Consider the following 22,609-nt stretch of genomic DNA (forward strand, 5'->3'; position numbering starts at 1 on the left):
CTCTCGCCGTAAATTCTTGCCCTCTCGCCGACTAGAGCTGACAGAATCAACAATGGTAAAGGGATACATCCAGTGTTGCCGTTTTGGCTTATTTTCGGCCAGATCTGGCTTATTTTCAAGAGCGATTGCGGATAAAATTGGGAAATTATAAACAAAAAGTTAGAGCCGTCTGGCTACAGAGCTCAGAATTCAAGGAATGGCTGAGAAAGGACTTGACTGATTTGACAAGGGCTTATTGCAGCTATTGCAAGTGTAGCATCAACGCTAAATTGTGTGATTTGGGGGTACATGCAATTTCCAAGAAGCACACCGGAATTCAAAAAAATGCCGACCAAGACCATGCCGATGCTTTTGCAGTAGAAAATATTTTAAAAACTAAAAAAAAAAAAACATCATTCCGATTTTGGAGTTTTTTGGAATTCCCAATATTGACGAAATTGAACGTCAATACAATGAATTGACACTTATCTCTTGGGAAAATACTGAGGACACAATTAAATTTTGGGTTGAAGTATTGAATTACAGAGACTCGGGCGGAAACAACCGGTTTTCTAAGCTGAGTTCTGTTGCGCTTGAAATACATTCTTTACCTTGGTCGAACGCCGAAGTGGAAAGGGTTTTTAGCCAAGTTAATTTAATAAAAAATAAAATAAGAAATAGGATGAACGTTGACACGTTAAATTCAATATTAACCATAAGGTAATGTCTCAGAAAGTGATAGTCTCATCAGAACAAAAACTTATATTTTTAAATTCTAGATCCGGATTGAGCCGACACAACAAATGTTGCTTTGATTACAAAGTTTCTTCAATCTGCCTGAAGTCTATAGAAAATGTGGAACAATTAGATAATGAGCCCGAACAGTCTGTAGACAATCTAATAGCAGGTTTAATGTCATTTAAATGAACTTTATAAGTTTAAATTTCTTTTGTTTTCGTTTTTTTTTTTTCATAAACATGAAGTTTTTTTAAAAATATATGTTTTTTATAATTTAAAAACTTAAAAAAATTAGCTTATTTTTCAGCTATTTTTTTCTGGGATTTAGCTTATTCTGGCTGGTTTTTTTTGTTAATTCAGCTTATTTTGCTCGGGGAAAAACGGCAACACTGGATACATCAATTTGAATTGGAAAATTCACCCGTATTTCACATTTCTCCCGCTATTCAATGCCTACTTCCCAATTTTTAATGCCTAGAGATGACAAAACCAGAAAGTATCGTTTGTAAACATATCGATAACCGATTCCTCATAATTTTGAATTTCGAACGCAACTTTAATTTAATATTTTTTTTATATTAGACTCATTCATTATTTAAGGCCGTTTGTTCATAATTGAACATTGTTAATTCAAAAGCCCTATTTTAAGTTTTATATATATCCATGGACCATGGACTTCAGTTTAAAACTCAATAGATGACAGTGAAGATGATGGAATTTAACGTAATCTCGTTACGTGACAAAATGTCTCTACTATCGATGGACATAAACGATAATTCTGTTATGGCGCACCATTTAAGAGCTTTTGCCAAAATTTTCATTCAACTAAAGTTTTCAATAATCCCCAATAATCCCTTTCTGGCATGAATTTATAATCTATAGCTAATTTATTAAGAAAAAACGTTTCATTTAGACAAATCTTTTCAGTTTAGATTTTTATTTATTGCTTCTTTCTTTTTGTCATATTTTATTTTTACTTGTGTCTTGTTGTCTGATTTACGAAATTTACGTATGAATTCATCTGAGAGAGTAATAATTTTATATTGGTAGGTATATAATGAAAAAATGTCCTACATACATACGAAACATATGCTCGAAAAATGCAAGTTTTTAACCGTATAACAGTATAACAATTACCGTCACAATTACAGTTATAGTTAGAGTTAGAATTTAATATGTATTTAATAGGTTGATCGATTATGAGTATTTGATTATACATACGTAATTCGTTACAATTGGAGTTTCAAGTTTTTCAAATAGATTATGGGAATACTGCGCAGCTCAGCAACATATAGTAGAAATATTTGGTATAATCGGTATACATATACATATAATTATCGGTATATAGCTAAATTGGTGTCTGTGTGTGTGTGTGTCTTTATATAGAGGCAAACAAGATATCTGCTACGCACTAATCAACAAATTTAATTCAATAAAGTTTGTTTTTATTTTGTTTTGTAATATTTCATAAATATTTTCAAGCACTTTTCAAATATATATATATAGAATACACATATAATAATATAAATCGCTTTAATATATAGCTTAAAAATAAATTTGATTATTTTTCGGTTTTTTGTTTTTTTGTTGCTTGGTTGTCGCTTTGTGTGAACGTTTTCAACGGAATCTCTCAATATTGCAAGGAAGCTATTTGGCTAAGTTTAAGATACTCGCTTATATACGAAAAAACATATAAGATAACATAAAATAAAATAAAATAAAAAGGTGCAAATTTTTGTGTTTTGTTTTTTTTTTTTTTTATTTAAAAAAATAAAAATCTTAGCTTATAAATTCTGCTAGGAAAAATCATACATACATACGTACGTCTAATAAAATATATAAAATATTAAAAATCGTTTTATTTTTCTTTTCGTAATATCGAGATGAATTTGTTTTTCTTCCTTTTTTGATTTGAATATACATATATGAAACTTAATTTAGAAATTGACTACATAAATTATATCATAAATCGAGCTGCGTACACATAGGCAAAGGAATGTTTTTAGGGAAAAAAAACACATATAATTCTTTTTAGTTACCGATACAAATTGATTTGAAGAACGTCTACATTCTATAGAAATAGAAATAACAAAAATTTGCTTAAAGTTGGACTTAAGATGTTCACTTAATGGACTTTTTTCGGTTGATCTAAGAAAGTCATAACTTAGTTACATGATTTTCCCTATATAAGTTCTTTGCCTTTGTTTAATACACACTCGTAAAGTTTTAGATGGAAGAATTTTTGCTTATTTTCTTGTATAGTTTTTTTTTTGTTAGATATGTATAACAGTTTTATCTATAGTACAGAAAATCGAAACGAAAAATGACTACATTAATTAAATTTAAAGAAGATAATGTACAGATATAGTTTAACTTTGGGTTAACCCCCTTAGAACAACATTTACTTTTCCGAGCTACGATTTTGCACATGATTTGTAAGTGAGTGTGTGACAGTGAGTGCATGTGTGTGTGTGTGTTATACTAAAACCTTTTTGTATAACTTTAATATTTGGAGGTTCATTAACTTTAGCTTATAAAATGATTTCCATGGATCGCTTCTTCAATGGATCCGTCTTTGGAAGTGGTGGAAGCTTCGTGGTAGTTGACGTGGGGCAAGAAGAACCTGTCCCACTGCCACCACAAATGGTGATTACTGCCCGACGACTGGCCGACGAATTCGATGATGTGGAGGATGGGGAGGGAGAATATTTGTTGTTTTTGGCCACGGTTATAATGCTGCTCGTGAGTGGAGTCAATGTGGCCGTTGAGCTGCTATTACTGGACTTGGTGGTGCCGGTCGGGGTCGAGGTCAAGTTGGTGCCGGGTGTGATGGTGGTGGCGTTGGTTGCCTGGACCTTTCTTTTTGTATGCAACGGCGTCGTCTCTTGAATTACAGCTGACTTCAGGATGGTCTGCTGGATTAAAGCATTCACATCGATGGCTGGCCATGCAGAGACCAGCGAAACGCTGCGTCATAATTGACTTTCCAGCGGAGATGTCGACGACACTGGATTATTAGATGAGATTGAGAAATACTCGGCAGATTGGCTCAACGATGAGGCATCGGCATCGGTTAGATTTCCCTCATCATCGATGCCAGCCGTGTCACTACGCATAGTCGAGTCCATTTGTTGGGATGGCGTTAAAGTGTCTTCATTGTCTGGAGTTATGGCCGTGTCGTGACTCAATATCGTATGATCGGCTGCCGTGCAAAAACTTTCCCGCTGCTCTGTGGTGTCCTCCTCCTCCTCACCCTCGGCCTCTTCGTCCTCATCGCCGCAGCTACAACTGCAATTGCCCTCACATTGATGGCATTCAGCCGCAACGGTTAGCTCGTGATTACGATTTAGGTCTTCATCGAAGCTGCTGCTGCTACTGCAGGATGTCGACGTGTGTTTACTGCAACTGGAACAGCTGGAGCAGAAGTCTTCCTCACGAAAGCGTTTACGCTTAATTTTAACTCTCTCGTTCGTTACAATTTTTACATCCTCGGCATCTTCGTCGGGTGAAAGTTCATCGGTTTCTATGGTGGTATTAGAATTGAGTGAACAACGTCGTGGCTCTCTCATGGGCGAGAGGATCAATGGACTTACACCACCCTGTTGCTGTTGTATGGCGGTCGCTTTGAAAGGGAAATTCGAGGTGGCCGTACTGCTAACATCCTCTTCGGTCATTGTGGTGGTTGCTGCATCGATCTCTATGGCAATGGGTTGATGATGCATTTGCTGCGACTGCTTTTCGCTGGTATCCACTGAGTGTTGGTGCTTGCGATGATTTCGATGGCGTCGTTGCTGGCATAACAAGGCTCTGCGCTTCGATGAACTTTGCTGATGCTGATTCTGATGATGATGATGGCAATGACAACGGCAACGACAATGATGATGATGATGACAATGATGATGATGATGAGTGGTTACCACGCAACAGCAACGATTCGTTAATTGCTGATTTCCACATGTCGTCTGGGTGGCATTGTGACGCTTCCTTCGGCGGCAACAACATGAGCTGACCACTTGTCCATCCAATGATTCATGGCCACCAATCACACGAGATTCACCGCGACCATTCATTGAATTTGGTGAATGAACAATGACCACTTCCAGAGCAGCCGCTGCAGCAGCCACCCCGTCATCATGATTCTTTGTTGTACTCTTGCTCATGCTCTTGCCACTGCCGCCGGGACGTAGAATTTTATTATTATTATGATATTGAAATGCACGATTATCGTGACATTGTCCACCTCCGATTCCAAATGGTTCAATGATTTTGAAGTGCTCGTCATCGGCACGAGCGGTTAGCAAGTGATCATCTCCGCTGCTGCATGAGATGGTCACGGGCAGTGACAATTGACGTTGCTCCTGTTGATCCTGGGAATGAGTTGTGTGCAGATCGCGTTGCTGTTGTTGTTGTTGTTCCTCGGGGGCAAACTGCTAATCGCCGCGTCTCAAATCACGCGGCTTGGAATTATTTCGATAGATCCACACCTGCAACAATATTGCTATGTCCAAGCTGACCTGAAAACGAAAGCATTAATAATTACTTTGATTAATCAATAATTTCCGAAAATAGGCTAAAATAACCGCCCATTGGGCGAATCAACAATCAGCCCATAACGAGCTATGGAATGACTACATGAAGTTTAAGCACTTGGGGATTAAACTAAAAGTGCCAAACACTGATTAATTGAATCACTACGGACTTATGTCGTCAATGGGCTTAACAGCATTATTATTTTTATTTCGTTAACCAAGAAGACCAACAAAAATTATTTACGGTTGAAAGAACTTTGAGAGTCGACGAGCTTAAGCAAATCTCGTGTGCTTATTTAATTATGGATTAATGTCATCATCGAATTGCTCACCTGCAGCGTGCCACAGATCCAAAATTGGGATGGCGCTTTTCTAACAATAAAATAACCAGTCTTAAACATATCACCGAGCGTCCACATGATTACCATGTGTATGCTCATTCCATATGTTGATTTATTCTTAAAGTTGCGCAGAAATTGCGGTGCTCCTATCAGAAAAAACAATAAGACGTATGAGTTTAACTTTGGTTTCTTGTATTGGTTTACTCACCCAGCATGGCCTCCGTAAAGACGGCCACAAAGCCCATGGATTCCATGAACCAATGCACTGATAGCATCAGATATGTTATGGCTGCGCCCACTGCCCAAACGACAAGCATGAAATCCAAATACGATTGAAAATCTGTCCAATTCCAAAAGTATTTGAGATCCAGATCTGCAACAAAGAATGTAAAAGGAAAGTGGTATCAATGTCTTCAATATAAACTGTTAGAAAATCGACAAATCACCGTGTAGAATGTCTATGTCATTCCATTTCCTCAAAAAAAATTGAATAAATTGAATTTCTCCACAAAAAACAATCTGTATTTAGAACATTTTTTGAAACAAATGTATAAATATGATGGTTATATACCAAAAATAGATTAAAAAACTAAAAAAATAAGTTAACTATTTAAATATCTTTCAAAATGTTATTGTCCATGATTTTTTCAATATACTAAAACTCATTAAAACCTAAGACTGATTACGAAAAGAATACAAATTGAAATTTGTGTAAGTCCTAGTGCGAATTAAAAGCATAAGGCCTTAAGCCACAATAAAGTGAATTGAATACACAAACTGACATAGAAGACAATCTGATTTATTCATCTAGTTAAATGAATAAACACGATTACAAGCTTACAAATGAATCGATGATTCATTCACCGATTCATTCATTTGGTTTCTAAGCATTCAGTAATCATAAGTAATAGGCTCATGGAATTTTTTGTCTTTGCATATAAGTGATGATGATTAATACGAGTAAGCAAGGCTTTTGAATGTACTTAACAGTCTGCTAAAATATATACTATATTTAATGCATTTGTATAATACTTGTTACCTATTTTCGCAATTAATGTTAGTTTTTAATGAGTTTCAATATATTTGAAAAATCGTGTTTATTGTCCATTTTGAAAGTTATTTATGCTCTTTGGTTCGGTGACTATCTATTCCCAGTATGTCTAAAGTACTTAGAAATCAATTTTCATTATCGCTGACTGCTTTTAGGCGCTTGGCAATTTACGAGCCCCACAAGACACAAGCGAAACAAGAAGCCAAGCCGTGCCCAGTCAATATAATTAGCTCGTTGCTCTGTCTGTCGGTCCGACTGTCTGTGTGTCTGCCTTGTGGCAACCCAGATTCTTTGTGGGGTCTGGCATATTGCCGCCACCAGGTTGATAGGTTGATAGAAATGCGCAACGCAAATGGGGCATAAAAAGATAAAGGCAACTTGATAACACAAAACAGCAGAAGCAGAAACAGTTTGTTCTTGCCGCGGTAAAGTTTGTCTTCTTGTCTTCTTACCATTCAAATAATGCCGTGAACGTGCTCGCTTTAGCGCACTGCCACCCGCTTCGGTTGATACGGAGGCTCCCATATCCGTGTCCGTCATGACTTTGGGCAAATGCAATTCATCGCCTATTGAAAGAACAGAAATGTATTGGCGTCACAATCAAACTTATCTTTGTACTCACTTCGTAGTGCATGTTCCCTGTTATTTGCATTGACCCGTTTTACCTTCACACACAGATGTATCATTAGGAACATGGTGACATTCATGACAACGCTCTGCACCAACAATGGAAGCTCATATCGACTGGAAAACCTGCAAAAGAGAGTGACAAGCTATAGTAGTAGTTAACTGCAAAACAATGAAAACTGAAACGTGTTGGGCATTTGGCCAAAGTACCAACAAGTAAAGTTTAATAGGGCCACTTTGCCGGGGATTTGTTTTGCGTTATTAAAACACAAAGCCAAACATGGCTGTGTGTGTGTACTGGAAATTTGTTGGAGATTTCATGTTGATTTGTGATGGAATCGCAAAAAAAAAAAAAAAAAAAAACAAATTTCTGTCCCACAGCTGCTGTTTCTGTTGTGTCATGTGCCATTGGATTCCGCCCCCCTCCTCATCACTTTTTTCTGTTTCTTTTTTATACTAGATAGCAGAAATATATATATTTCCGGCATTTAATGTTAGAAAGCGAGAAACATAATATGGATGACGACGAGAGGGCTGGCCAAGGCTGAGTGCTCTGATAAGTAGACTACGTTTTTTGTCATTTCATTTCTGCCATGGAAATTGAATTAGCCCAAAGTTGGGTGTCCCATTTAAATGGCACTGAGAAGTCAGCAAAAAAAGAGGCCAAATGTACAATATTATGATAAGAGAAAAAAAAAGTGAAAATGTAACGAAGTAGTTTTAGCTTAATCAAAAGTTAGGAGAAACTTTTGTGCACTTGAAATACTCCACTATATTTAACCGTCTCTCAACCTAAGCACTAAGTTTACATACTAGAGGGTATAACATTATAAGTGTATAACAGTTTATAGAGTAGTTTTTATAAAAGTCTTTAGTCTTTTTTTTACTAGGCTGTATAACCATTTATACAAATGTGTTTAATACTGAGTGTATAACAAAATTGTGCATATATAGATATATTCATACGTATGTTTATAACAGTTTGTATTGAAGTCTCCATAGTTTGTATACATTCTCAATAACTGTAATTAAAGCTGCAGAAAGCAATGTGCATTTTTTGTATAACAGTAAGTATAATAAAGTCAATTACTGTGTATTACAGTTTATATAAACGTTTGTATGTCAGTCTTTAAACAGTGTGCACGAAGTTCGTCTACTATTTTGCATAACTGTGTGTATATTTTATATGACTGTGTGTATATCAGTGTATATGTATATGTTTGTATAACAGTGCTTACGTATAACAGTTTGTATAAAAGTCACTATAACAGTGTGCACTTATGGTAAGACAGTAAGGACTATATTTTGCACAAATATGTGAAAAACTGCGTGTATAACAGTGTTTATAACAGTTTTTTCGTAAACTTAACTGTACTCTTTTCGAAAAGTAACTCGAATTTGGCAAATAACATAACCTATCTACAAAACAGACTTCTAAGGCTGAAGACAGACTTCTAAGGCTGATTAACCATAGCAAACTAAATACTCATAATGATTCAGAACAAATAAAACATATTCAAACTGAAAATTCGGTCCAGTTTGCCTGAAACAAATTGATTATAACAGCTATTCTGTATGCCTATCTTCAAACTGTTTTAAAATAGATTGATTTCCATTGCTCAACATATCAATCTATTCAAAATGTTAATTTCCCTTTTCCCCCCCGATTTTAATTGCAATTAGCAGAAATGTGAACATTTAAATTGCAAATTTTCCTCCGCCACCGACTTCTCACTTCTCCTACAGAGAATTGCCATTTTTCGCATGGCTTTTGCACGCTTCTCGATACGTGTAAAAAATGTCGTAAAAATAAAAATCAATAAAACTGCTTTTATGACTAACCAAACAAATAAAGAGGAAAAAGAGCAAACCAACACAGAGGCAATGTTCGTTGATAGCCAGAACTTGTAAACAGTTTGACACTCCACCCCCTTACTCCCACTCCACCTCATCCACTCCACCCCATACCCAGCGGACTAATTTAGGCAAACGATTTAACTGATGAATGGCAATATGAAATAATAAAAATTTGTTACTTAGTTTTGATAAAAATATGTTTTTTTTTTTTCACACAAAAAAAAAAAACAAGATAAATTCTTACAGATATTTCATTTGTTTGCATTTATCTCTGTCTCTCGCATGTGTGGGTGTGTGTGTGGACATAATTAAAATTTGTGCCGCACTTACTCGGTGAATGTTTGCCCAAGTGTTGGCTTAGTCTAGAAGGTTACACACCCGCCGACACCCTTTCATGCTTCAACACAAATTTCATTTCATTCAGCAACTACGACAACTTAGCCGCTATGTGGACAGCATAAAAAAAGAAATGTCGTCTGAAGGGCTCTTTCTCTTTCGGGTACTAACAAAACGGAACTCTACAGCACTTAATTCTCAACATTCCGGTTATTTATACCATACATATATAACTATATATACAAGTATATATATATGTATTCGAGTGAGTATATGTACATAACGCCCTGCATGTGGTCTGAGATTTGTGTAAACACACAAATTGTTAATGAGGCGACGCCGCCATAGGAAAAGAAAGGGGCAAAATCCAATGGTTAATTTTCATAGCATACCACAAGGCGTTGCCAATTGAATGGCCATGTTGTGTGGGTGTGAGACAAGGAGGGTGACGATGATGAGGGTGATGGCTATGAGTTTGCTTGATGTATCTGGGTCGTTTATAAGCTATAAGCTGCTCAAATGACCTTGCTAAAGGATAAAACGCTGATAAACTGGCTCACAAAACTCAAGGAACATTTACACACACACACACACACAAAAGTAGATACAAATGGCCCACAATTATGAATGGAAACCAAATTGAACAGCAAATTTAGTGTGTAAGAGTAAATCACATAATTCAACAGAATATTCGAAATGGTTCTACTCGAATGAAACAGTTTCTTGAGCTACATGAAGATACATCAAACAAATCAACTGACCATTCGGCCTGATTGAATACAAATGAATTATATTTCTATATTGTCAAAAGATGTTACAAATTTTAAGGATTCAGCAAAACAAAATATCTCGTTTGAGGGGAAATAAGTGTAATTTCTTATTTTAAAATAAGACAAAGTCGAGTTCCCGTAAAAGGATTGGAAATGGTTTCTGTTATCCTTGAATATAAAACAAAGTTGATTTTCCAAGCCTGTTCCTACCATAAGCCAAATATTATAAGCTAAATAGGTTAAAGCTTTTAGGCCTTTTTCAAATTGGAAATCGAATTATTTCATTGTCTAAGATGAACGCGATTTTAAAGCAATCTGAATCCTATTAATATATCCTTAAAATCATTATTAGACATAGACAGCTTAATTTTCCTTATTTGATCAGGCTACAACTGTTATACGCATGCAAAAGCAAAGGCCAAAGTGTTATATAACTAAAATCGTACAACTTTGAATTGAAATAAAAGCAATCAATACATTAAAACAGTTTTATTTGTTTCTATGTATGCTTAGTTAATTGCTTAGTCTGTTACATGAAAATGGCATTCCCTCCCACATGGAGCTAAGCCGCCACCACCTCGTAAAATCGCAACAACATCTTGGCAATTTCGTTGAGAGCAAACCCCAGGCTGAAAATAATGAATGCGAAAGAGTGGGACACACACAACAAATTTGAAGTCGTCTAAGAAAAATAGAACGAATTCAGCAAAACAAAAAGCCCCGCCACATGTGGGGAGAGGAGGCAAAAAAAAAAAAACAAATGGACAATTTGCATTTATGTACATTTGAGGCATAAAATTTGTAGCCGTACGGGATATATACGGAATACAAATACGTATAAAATAAGTTATGCCTTGGCGGATAGAAATGCTAAAATAAAAACTCTGCGATTAAACTTGCTATGGGACTGCCACAAGGTTTTCGATAGTATCCTAACAAAACTTATCCCAAGATGATTGTGGGAAATGGAATGCTTAGAGTGAATCATTCGGATACACGAAAAACAAACAGGAAGTAACTTAAACTTGAACATAAACTCGAATAAATAAGTAGGGTTGAGAGTAAATGAGCAAAAGTAAAAACTCAACTCCTTAGGCTTGCCTTACTTTCAATTACTTTCTTGAACTACTTTTCTGAGATTGATACACTTTATTTTATTCTACTTGCTAAATAATTTGTCTATTCGAACTATTATATTCTGGGTGTTTTTTATAGGTAACTTTCCTGAACATATTTTAGATATTCTTGAATGTCCAAATTTGAAATTAATAGGAAATTAACAGACCTTTCCCATAAAACAAAACAAAAATTATCTGGTTTGGTCTCAAATGTTTCATTTTGTAAGCATATTAAATTTCAAAAACATCAAAGATAATATTCTTAAAATAATAAGAGCCTCTAAGTACTCTGAAGTATTGAAGAATCGAATTACTTTATATACTATTCAAAATTATAATTTTTTCCACGATTTTTCCGCAAATTTTGGGAACATTTTTCGAACTATTTTACTATAAAAGGAAGGCAAATTATTATCACAATATAGTTTCAAAAATATTAATTCAAAAATTTAATAGGCCACGTAGAAAATGCAATTTATATATAATTAGATCACGCATGTGTGGCAAAAAAATAAATAAATACTTTATGCCATTTTAGAAATTGAAATTTTTTTGTCTACGTTGTTTGTTTCAAGTAAACATTCTTGTCAGTCACTCAGTCAGTCAGTCAATCAGACAGTTTTGCTGCGTCGTCGTCATCCGTCCGTATCGTATATTCTTGGTATACAAAGAAGCCAAAACGGATGGACTGATGGCTGGATGGATGGAGGGCAAATGATTGCTCACCGTGAACGGCAGCGATTGACTTGGTTTCGGGTTGGTTTCTGTTACTTTTCAATTAGTTTTATATATTCTGCCAAGGCCAGCGAAATCCCCTTACACACCCAGTATGAAGTATGTTTTGGCTATAAATGTTGAGAGAACGTGGAAAATTTCGCCCCACTCGTCGTTGGCATTAAAATTCAATTAGGAAAAGCCATCGCCTCGCATGCAATTTAAAATGTTAACATTGCAAAAAGGTTTTGGTCTTGATTTTAATTTTCCTCATCGTTCTTTTAGAGCAAAAGGGCAAGGACCCCATGAATCGAACCCAACCCTTGATGGTGACCCACCCACACCTGTTCCTGAAACAATGATGACGGCATAAAAAATATAGCGTGGCCTTTGCTTTTACTTTCATTTCATTCTTATTTCGTTTTCTTTTTTTTTTTTAATTACAAAAAAATCTTCAAAGCTAAATGACAAGCCACACAGGGAATGGGAGATAAGAATGACCTGCGACCTTTTTGTTTTTTTTTTTTTTTCTGGGTACCGCTCCCAGAGACTATCAAAACTGAGAAACCATTAAAGGCAGCTTGTAAAATATATTTCATAAGAAACTAAAGCGTTTGAGATAATGCCAATCGGCTTTTCATGATCAACTGGCAAAATGACGAACAAGTTGCTTAGAGATAACCTTTGGTTAAGAGGGCTTGATTAGTTAGTAGGGCAAAATTAGGTCAATCAACACCAGTGAAGATTGTAGTTGTAATGAAGTCAAAGTACTGTTAGATGGCACTGGCATATGTTATTGTTGAACTGTTATACAAGTTTCAAAAGAATTTAAGTCTCACATATCGTTGCGCATTACAGATTCAAAACTCTGTAAGATTTTGTATAACGTCTTTTTAATGCAATGGACTGTTTAAAAAATTTTATAACAGTCAAAAAACTGTTATATGACCATTGTTCTACACTTTTTTCGTCACTTGTATTGCTGTATTACAATTTTAAAACAATTTAGCTACCGTATAGCTGTTTCCAACTGTGCTACATAGATCTATGAACTGTTATAAATGTTGTATGACAACTCAACTATTGTTGATAAAGTGTTCATACATATGCTGTTGTATAACAGCTACGAATTTTGATATTTAAGTAACTGTTTATATAAAGATAGTGTTGCGCGAAATTAAAGTAATTTTATTATAACATTTCTGGTTGTATAAGAAAATGTTTCAGTTTCAAACTGTTATACATCTTCATACATATGATGTTGTATAACAGCTACGAATTTTGAAATTTAAGTAACTGTATAACAGATTTTAGTAAACATTTTCACATTTTGAACAGGTTTAACTTTTCAACTAATTAAATCTTTTCCATTTCAACAATTATTCCATAATTAAATATATTGAATCGACATAAATATGTCATTAAAATTGTCTTCTTCTTTCACTAATTGGGCGATTCATAATTCAATTTTCAATCTATTTTTAACCTCCATCAGGACAAGTGCGGAATAGAAAAAAACAAAAAGCGAAAACCAGAACCAAAACCGAAACCCAACCTCATCGTCATCTACCCAGAACCGGTTGAGGAATATTTCACAACAAAAAATCAACTCATTTGCATGCAAAAGGCAGAATGGCTAACAACAAACAGTTAACATTTATGGCCACACAACATTCCCATTTTTGACCCCCTCGCTTCAGTGCGCCAAAAAAAAAAAAACCAACTCAAAAAAAAAAAAAAAAAAGAGTAAAGAAAAATTAATTGGTATATTTAAGCCTTAACCCTGACCCTGTATAGTCACAGAATGGGCTGTTTTTTTGTTCATTTGCTTACACAGTTGGCTTAATGCATAAATCATCAATTAAAATTGGGTCAAGTCATATTAGACATAAATACAATGAAATATCTATTTGTGTACGTAAAAGTCCACCTGAATGAATGAAAGATTAGATAAGAAATAAAAATTAAATAAATAAAAAGCCATTTGAAAGCTAGAAAAGAAAATTTAAATTCTATTATTTACTAAAGATTATATCATAAACATTAATAATTTCTACGTAAATAAATTAACTGTTTTTGCTGTTGTTGTTTTTGTTGTTGTTGTTGGGGTGAGACTTTTGCGTTATCAGTCCTCAGTTGCCTCATGCAATAATCTCAATTATATAGAGTGCCGGGTCGAGACAATTGTGTTATATATGCCTAGAGAATGGCGCGTTGTTTGCCGATAAGAAATGCTACTACACAAAATGAAGAGAAACTAAATAGAAATCACAATGAAATGGAAACATTTATAATCACTTATTGCTGTGATCGAGTGCCAGAGAGTCCATCCTGGAAAAATATAACAAACAATACAAAAACCCAAGTGTGTGCTGCTATCTTATGAGGAAGCGAAGCGACCATTTTGATTAAATTCCCCAAGAATTCTAGATTCTCAAGATACTGTCCAATATTGTCAGAAATCAATAAGCAAGACTTAAAGATTGCTTTTGCTTCTTTACTCTTTCCAAAGAAAAGGAAGTTCAATGAACTCTTCTTCTTTCCCTGATTACTTTTCCACCCAACAAATTGTGCTGACTTGGTAGCAAACAAAGTAAGAGATAGACAGTCAGAAAGAAAGGGAGAGGAAAGTTTTTAAATTTTAACAAATTACACAGGGTGCTTTTTCTTTCGGATCATTCATGCTATTTCATCACATAAATTTTAAGCTTTTTCGAAAACTCACTTAACTGATAGCTTCTTATTATCTACTATTGTAATGATAACCGAAATGACATCAGTTTACCGATATGAGTAAATGAATAACTCTCGTCTGCTTAGACATTTTTAAAGAGTTTGTATCATGATTATTAACAGACAGAAAAACTGTCTATATAGCACAATGAGCTGCGATCAAATATCTCAGAAAAAGTTATGTGACTCTGTGGTATTGCATTGCAATAACAATTGATTATGATATGAGTCAACGAAACAAATACATTCGGTCACATTTTAAAGACAGGCAATGAATTTCTTTGTAATCAAGCCAAGACTTGCTGCATATGGCCAGATTCTACTCACTAATTACCCATAAAGTTGATTGCAACATAAAACTTAAACACAAATCATCAATTGACTTGATATATTGCTATATACAGTGCTGGCAAAAGATTTGACGCCAATTCTTTTTGATACCAATAAATTCATTGAAGTATTAGAAATATCCATTTATTTACATATTTCTAATACTTTAATGAATTTATTTATATGGCATTTCAATATTCGAATTTCAAAACGCATATCTGAGTCGGTTTAAGAGTTCCAAATTTATTGTTAACTTCTAGTAAATCGACAGCTGTCTTCATTAAATAATAACAAATCTTTTTAAATGGCTATAGACCATCTTTGTCCATGATGTCATTTTGTGCTAAAATTACCTCGCTAACTTTTATATTCCTCAGACTGAAATCACGGATTCCTAATCTTGAGGATGACAAAAAATATCATATTCAAATGAGTATGTATATATGTATAATATATATAAATATACTTGTCAAATCCCAAAAAAAGGTAACTTGGTTAACAGAATGCTCATGAATTAAGTGCTAAAATGCTCAATGCCTTAAAATTTACCAACTCATTCGAATCAATTCTAATGATTCAAATTTGCTTGGTGCCTTTTTTGTGTTTCATTTCAGTCATTTTAAAGCAAACTAGCCATTAGTTTTTTATTTTTTAATGAATGGAGAAAAAATTCAATTCAATTTAATCTCTTTTATAAAGTAAGTTCCAAAATTGCGATTTCAGAAGACACTTTCGAATGGGAATCATCAAATTAAAAAGAAGTGTTGCATAATTGCTATAAAGTTAGACTACATACATTACAACTACGATTTTGAACTGGAATAAACAGAACGAAAATCAATTCGTTTATCTCCACCCACCTTACCTTTCCTAAGTTTTCTAGTTCTAACTCGTAAACAATAAGATCATCTTTGAGTTAGTCACCACTGATCTACCGACTAGAGCAACTCTAATATATCATTTTCTTGTTCGAAATATAAAACATAATTTATAATATTACATTTGGAATTGTAATTTAGATGCATTCAAAACTTATTAACTTATTGTTGTACATTCAAATCCATTCAATTTGTTTTTGTTTCGTGGAATTGTAGTGGGAATGAGTCTCATGCCAGCTCACTCATTCACTCAAACTTGACTTCAATTTTAATTCAATTCATTCAGTTCCTTTTTACTTTGATTTTTCTAACATTCATGCAGCTCTTTAGTCAAGTTAAGGCTATTCATGCTAGCTAACACTTTCTAATGCCAAATTTACCCCATGCGGATTCAATTTCAAACTTTACAAGTTGTACAATATTCCTAGTATTCAATTTTCATGGTTTCTACTTTATAGTAATTATATTTTCATACTTTTGGATCCCCTTTCTTTTGGCCACCGTCCATGACTAACTTGATGTTGATGTTGAGAAATTGTTTTGTAATAAGAAAAGTTGGCAAAAATTGTTGTGTGTTTTTAATGCCTCTAGACATTTGGCTTTTGCAAGTTTGTTTTATACAGTTTTCCCAACAATTGCACTTAACAAATTTAAGTGAGCTTTAACAACTATATATATGTATATATATGTATACATGTGTGTGTCTAAATATATGTGCTACAATTTAGCTTTTCAAGTTTGTTGTTTGTTTTTTTTCGTAAATTATAAACGCCTCCACAAAATGACAGAAAAGAATAGAAATGACGTTATATACTATATAGAGTCCAATTCTGGTTTCCAATAAAAATACATAAACAATTATTCTATCTGTATATTGAGTCATGTTTTGTTTGATTTTCATTGCGGATATCATACGCCCATTTCTTTTTTTTTTTTTTTTTTTTGCTTGTCTCATAGGTAAATAAGACGAGAAGGCAAAAAAAGAAGGAAAGAAACCTTTGGGTCAGCATATTTCTGTTTTGCTAAAGGTGTGAGCGGATTTTCTTTTGGGCTCTATGTTATGAGCCCATTTAGCCCCTATTCAATTTCTACCAATTATATATATGTATGTATATTCAAATCAACTTTATATAATGATGATGAAGTTGGCGGTGTGCGGGGGAAAGTTTGCAAAAATATTGAGTCATACTTTTGGCTTGATTCGATCTTTTTGCTCCAACCTTGCTATATGTCATTTATTTACATATATTTATATATTTTGTTGTTGTTTTTCGTTTTTACACATTTATAATTAATTGCAATTTTTGTTGTTGTTGGAATAATAAAGGCAGTCTGGCAGTCCCTCTTTTTTTTTTTTTCACGACTTTTTGTTGTTTTTTTTTTTTTTTTTTGCGCACAAATTGCCCACAAATTCCGGTTGAGGCTCGTGCATGCATTTTGTTTGATATTACGAGGGAGCGTAATAGGCGGGGGAGAGGTGATTGTTGACAATGCGGCACAACAATTACACACAATAATGATAATTAACTTGTCAGAGAGCTGTGCTAAAAGTGCCACATGGGCAAATTGCTTAAAGTACAAACGAATAAACGAAAAAACTATGAAAAGATTAATCAAAACAGATTGCCGCAGGAACAGCAGAAATAAGTTTAAGTGTACGATTGATTGGCCGAAAGCAATCTGTCTAAAAGGCAGGTGGAACTGAGGGAGTGAGTGTACATAGCTTAGAGTTAGATCTAAGTTTTTACCACAATCAAATGGAGCTGGATTTTCTATGGGAATTATACAAAATTGTTATATGACTCTATTAATAACCTTTTGGCGAATATACTACTCACTATATAACAGTTAGTTATACGCACTATTTAATGATCACCAATGTCATCTATTATAAAATATATAACTTCGTAAATTATGACGACATCTATTGACATTTGGATATATGAATACGTATTAAAGTTGATATAGACCTAACCCGCTTCTCAATAAACTCAATATACGTTATGTTTGGCGAGCTGTATAACACTTTTTTTTAACTATCAAGTGTAAAACGAAGAAAATAGCAAAAAACTAAAGTAGTTACAATGGTGTTCAATCAGAAATTCAGATAATTGGTTTAGAAAACTACCAAATTTTCGATGGGACATTTTGTCAGTTTTAAAATTCATCAAATTTGCCCGACTACCTTGAAAATTTACTATCTGGGCCTTAAGCACAGCTGAAAACCGATATTTCGGGAGGTGTCCAGACCACCCAGACTCCACCCTTTGGATCCATCTATGGAATATACCAATTGCTAACTTCTAGTTGCGACGATCATCTGATACATCTGTTATACACGTATGAATGTCCCTGAATCTTCTGTGTTTTCTTCAGTAGGGATATTTTTGTATCCTCTTTATTGTTTGTAGACTACTTAAGGATATGGAAAACGAGAAGTTTTTGGAATAGAATGTGTAGAATAGATGGCCTGAAAATAATTCTTCATTGAAGAAAAATGTTGACACTAACCCAAAGGTTCTTTTAATAAACTGAGTAGAGTACGTTTCAAACTAAATATTGGTTTATAAAAGTTTCGACGAACTGTTATACAATTCATATACCATTGACCCCCTACGTGGGTTGTACATGCAACGTTGTTGAACTTTTCATAAAAGTTCCGACAAAAATTTAATTTTTTCCTGCAATTCGAATTAGCATCGATCCCCAACTATGCGCTAACTAACTAAACTTAGTTACTTTCGCTGTTACCCCCAGCTGTTGCCTCTCCTTCTCTGTTGCTCTCTCTTCCTAATTATAGTTTTCACCCACAAAAGCAAAGTGAAACTCATGAGGCAAACCCCTTGGCGCCTTTTACTTTTTGTTCCTTCTGTTCTATGGCAATCGCGTGACAAAAGCGAAAGGGTCCTTTTTGGAAAAAATGCTACGAGTCGGACATTCATAGGTAACCACGCACACACTCAGTGTTTGGCATTGAAAGTGTCGGGGAAACCAGCTGATTTCTACATCTACAACTACCGAGAACCGGCATATTTAAAGAGTTTTAGTCTAACGAAATAATTGAATTATTGATTCCCCAGACAAATTGACACCAGTTGCGTCGGGCTACGTCTTTTTTTAACGCAACAATTTAATTTAGGTCTAGGAAATTGCATTAAAAATTTATAGCCAAAAACAAAAAAAAGAAAAAACATGACGTGAGTGAAACAAGCAGAGACAAAGTGGTTGACCCTGAGTGGGTTGGCTGAAGGGATGGTTGGATGGATGGCTGAACGGAATCAGCTGTATCAACAAAAAGCAAAAAATTGTATAAAGAAAAACCTGTTTAAACAAACAACAAGAAACTAAGGCAAAAGACAAAAGAGAATTGCATGAAAAGAGGCCATAAAAAAAGCCATCATTGAAAAACGTAACGAAAAACAGAAATCAAGTCAAGTTAGATGTAAATATTTATCAAGGAGAATTTAAGCAGGTAAATAAATCTAATTTTTGCACCTAATCAAAAGAGAAGAAGCATTCCTCCATTTGGTTTCCAAGTGAAATCTATTTGCACTTTGATACAAATTGAATTAAAAAGTTTATTTTTTCTCCCCTCCGAGGGTATCTTGAAAACAATTCAAGAAATTTACGAAATTTAAAATGACAATGTTTATATAAAGAGAATCTAGAGTAGAATCTGAATAGATGATTAACTCTCAAGACTCGCCTCGTGAGTGAATGTGATGACTTTTTAAACCAATTAAATTGTGTCTAGGGGTAAAAAAATGATGATATATTGTATATATGATAAATGAATTATTCGTTGGAATTATACCAAGTTCTATATGCTGGAAAAGTTTACAAATTTCACACTGAGTCAGAAAATATATAGCATTAATGATTGCTAAGATTAAAAGGCCCTGAAAACTTTTCGTAATTTCATCATGATGAAAAAAGATGATGATGCCAAGTTGGGTTAATATTCCCAACACCTTCACCATAAAATACCATAAAGATAATAAGAAGAACGAATGCCATTTGAAATCAATACTACGATTAAGTGCATACCACACAGAACCATAATAACGAACAATTACGATAATCAATTTTTAATTTTGTCTAAAAATCATGACTTGGCTAACAGAGAGAGAGAGAGCGGGACACGGGCAAATATGGCTTTCAACTTGGTTGTAAAAATTTGTTGTTAAGAAAAACATATTGTATAAGATCATGCAAGAGGCACCAAGATAACCGACTTTTTTTATATTGGTCACACTCAGTTCTCTGTATCTCTGGCCCTCTATTGATAAGCCAAGCGATAAGTTTGTTTGGCCAAGAGGTTTAGTCATGTCTTAAGCTAAGCAATTTCCCCTAGGGGATTCTTCTTAGAAAAGATTAACCCCAGTCAAAAAAAGTAAACTGAAAAATAAAATTTCGAATTCATGTACAAAATATTTTAAAAATGTATTTATCTCTGCTTTTTTTTAAACCCATTTTCAACCCATTTACAAATCTTTTTTGTACACTAGATTTTGATATTGTTATTAAACATAATTTTAATTCAAAATATCGCAAATCTTGTTTCAAAATAAAATGTTGAAAACAATTTGCTCTACTTTTAATAATATTTGGCATACGGTTCTTAGAAGATGGAATAAGAATTCAGAGGAAAAGGTGGAAAAAAAGCTGTTAAAGGCAGACAGAAATTACAAAATACATAATTAACTTTTTCTACCTTGAAGAATTTTGAGGACAATTTGTTTCTTAAAACGTTCAAAGTAAAATATTGGACATTTTATTTTTGGAAATTTTCGACATCTCATATTTTTGGTTACGTTTTTGGACACCCAACACATGTTTTTGACACCCTACAATTACATTTAGAGTGCTTTTTAGGGATATCTTCGATAATTATATATAATAATTTTAGTTTATTAAAGTTTTAGTTAATTTTTAACTAAAATTAAATGTTATTATGAGCTCATTACTCTTTTGGATATTTCATATCCTCTCATCGATTGAATTTATTCCCTGATTTTTTTGTATACGAAAAAGAGAAAGTTTTCAAAGTGTTTTTACTGTCAAATTTTGTGTTTGTTTGACTTACCAGAAAAGTATTCTCAGTGAATTGGCTATAAGCAGGGCCAGGCAAACATACAGAGAGAAGCCCTCGGCATCTTGGGTCTTCTTGATCTCGATATATTGCGGAACGTAGGGTATAACACCGCCAATGACCATGGCAGAGGCGGCGGCCCAGCCGACTACATGACCGACTGTCAGGCCCATCTCATCATTGATAATCCAATCCATTTTGAATATGTATGTGTGTGTGTGTGTTGTGTTTACTTATAATTTTAATTTCTGTTATTTTATGTTTATTTAGTTGACGGATATGTTTTAGTTAGTTAGTTTTGCTGTATGTTGACTAGTTGCTGCTGCTGGTGTTGAGAAGAAGCTGACGTCTGGAAGTTCTTGTTATTTGCATTCTGAAAACGCAGGTAAGTGAAATTTTAATTGGAGGAATTAAACTTCTGTCTCTCTCTCTCTCTCTCTCTGTCTATCTGCCGCTCAGGTAGGTAGCTGCTTTTGCAAAGACACAGGTAAACGCACAGCTGATTTTGTCTTTGCTGTTGTTTTTGTTGTTGCTACGCGTTCCTCTTGTTGTTTTGTTTTGTTTTGTTTGTATTGAATTTTCTCCTTAGAAATTCTTCCCTTTCACTCTCACTGCTCTCTCTCTCTCTCACACTCTCTCCAACTACCTTTCTCTCACACGCTATTCGTTTTTTGTCACACAAAAATTTTCTTTGTTTTTATAGAAAATTTTCAGCAAATTTTCCTGCGCACACTTCATTCGAAACTTCTTTCCATTTTTTCTTTTACTTTCGCATCACACATTTTAATTTCCCATTTGCTTTTACATTTTCTCGGGGGGGGGGTGGTGATGGTGGTGTTTTTCCTTCCCGTTTAATTAAGACAAATTTTTGTTTTCCGCTTTTCTCAATTTCTCGATAAGATTTCCTCGCGTTCCCGTTGTCGCTTGTCAGTTGGCATTTTATTTTATTTGTTGCGTTTCGGTTCGATTATGTCGTTAGTTAATTGAATTTCATCCAATTCCATTAGTACGGAAATGAAATTCACACAGTTTCGCCAATTGTTGGCGTTTTTCTAAGTTTTTATTCCCTTTGTTTTTCGACTTTCCGCATGAGAGAAAAAAAAAACACTCCGCTCACCACCCACGCGAACCGTTCACTCGCAGAAAACAAAAACAACTAGAGATGGCAATTTTGTCGATAGCTCGTCGATAGCACATCGATAGTCTTGAATTGCGAATGGGAATTCGTTTCAAAATCTCGGACATTGGGCCTAATGTCATTTTTTTTGTTATCGAGTTGAATATTGGTTTAAATGACTGTAAACACCTATTTATTTTCGATATTTTCCATAGGCAACTTAATACTAACAATCGATACTTAAAATACTGACTTACTACTAACAGTCGATACTTAAAATACTAACTTCGATATATTGTCACAATTCGTAAGTAACTGACATCTTACAACTCGGCCGTCCTGACAAGGAATCGATCTCGATTCTAGTTGCTAACAAAAGGGGTAAATAATAACATTAAG

At 34.3% G+C, this 22,609-nt stretch overlaps 1 protein-coding gene across 1 annotated transcript; it reads right to left on the reverse strand.

The window, feature by feature from the left end:
* Positions 1-3,137: 3,137 nt before the first annotated feature.
* On the reverse strand, positions 3,138-22,239 carry LOC137572383 (uncharacterized). The gene is given in 6 exon segments (XM_068284139.1): positions 3,138-5,231; positions 5,579-5,733; positions 5,796-5,960; positions 7,091-7,204; positions 7,261-7,391; positions 21,088-22,239. Coding segments are annotated over 6 exon segments (2,751 nt in total). The 5' UTR covers positions 21,291-22,239; the 3' UTR covers positions 3,138-3,248.
* Positions 22,240-22,609: the final 370 nt, after the last annotated feature.

Source organism: Drosophila tropicalis, unplaced genomic scaffold (genome assembly GCF_018151085.1).
Source record: "Drosophila tropicalis isolate 14030-0801.00 unplaced genomic scaffold, ASM1815108v1 contig_302, whole genome shotgun sequence".
Taxonomy (NCBI): domain Eukaryota; kingdom Metazoa; phylum Arthropoda; class Insecta; order Diptera; family Drosophilidae; genus Drosophila; species Drosophila tropicalis.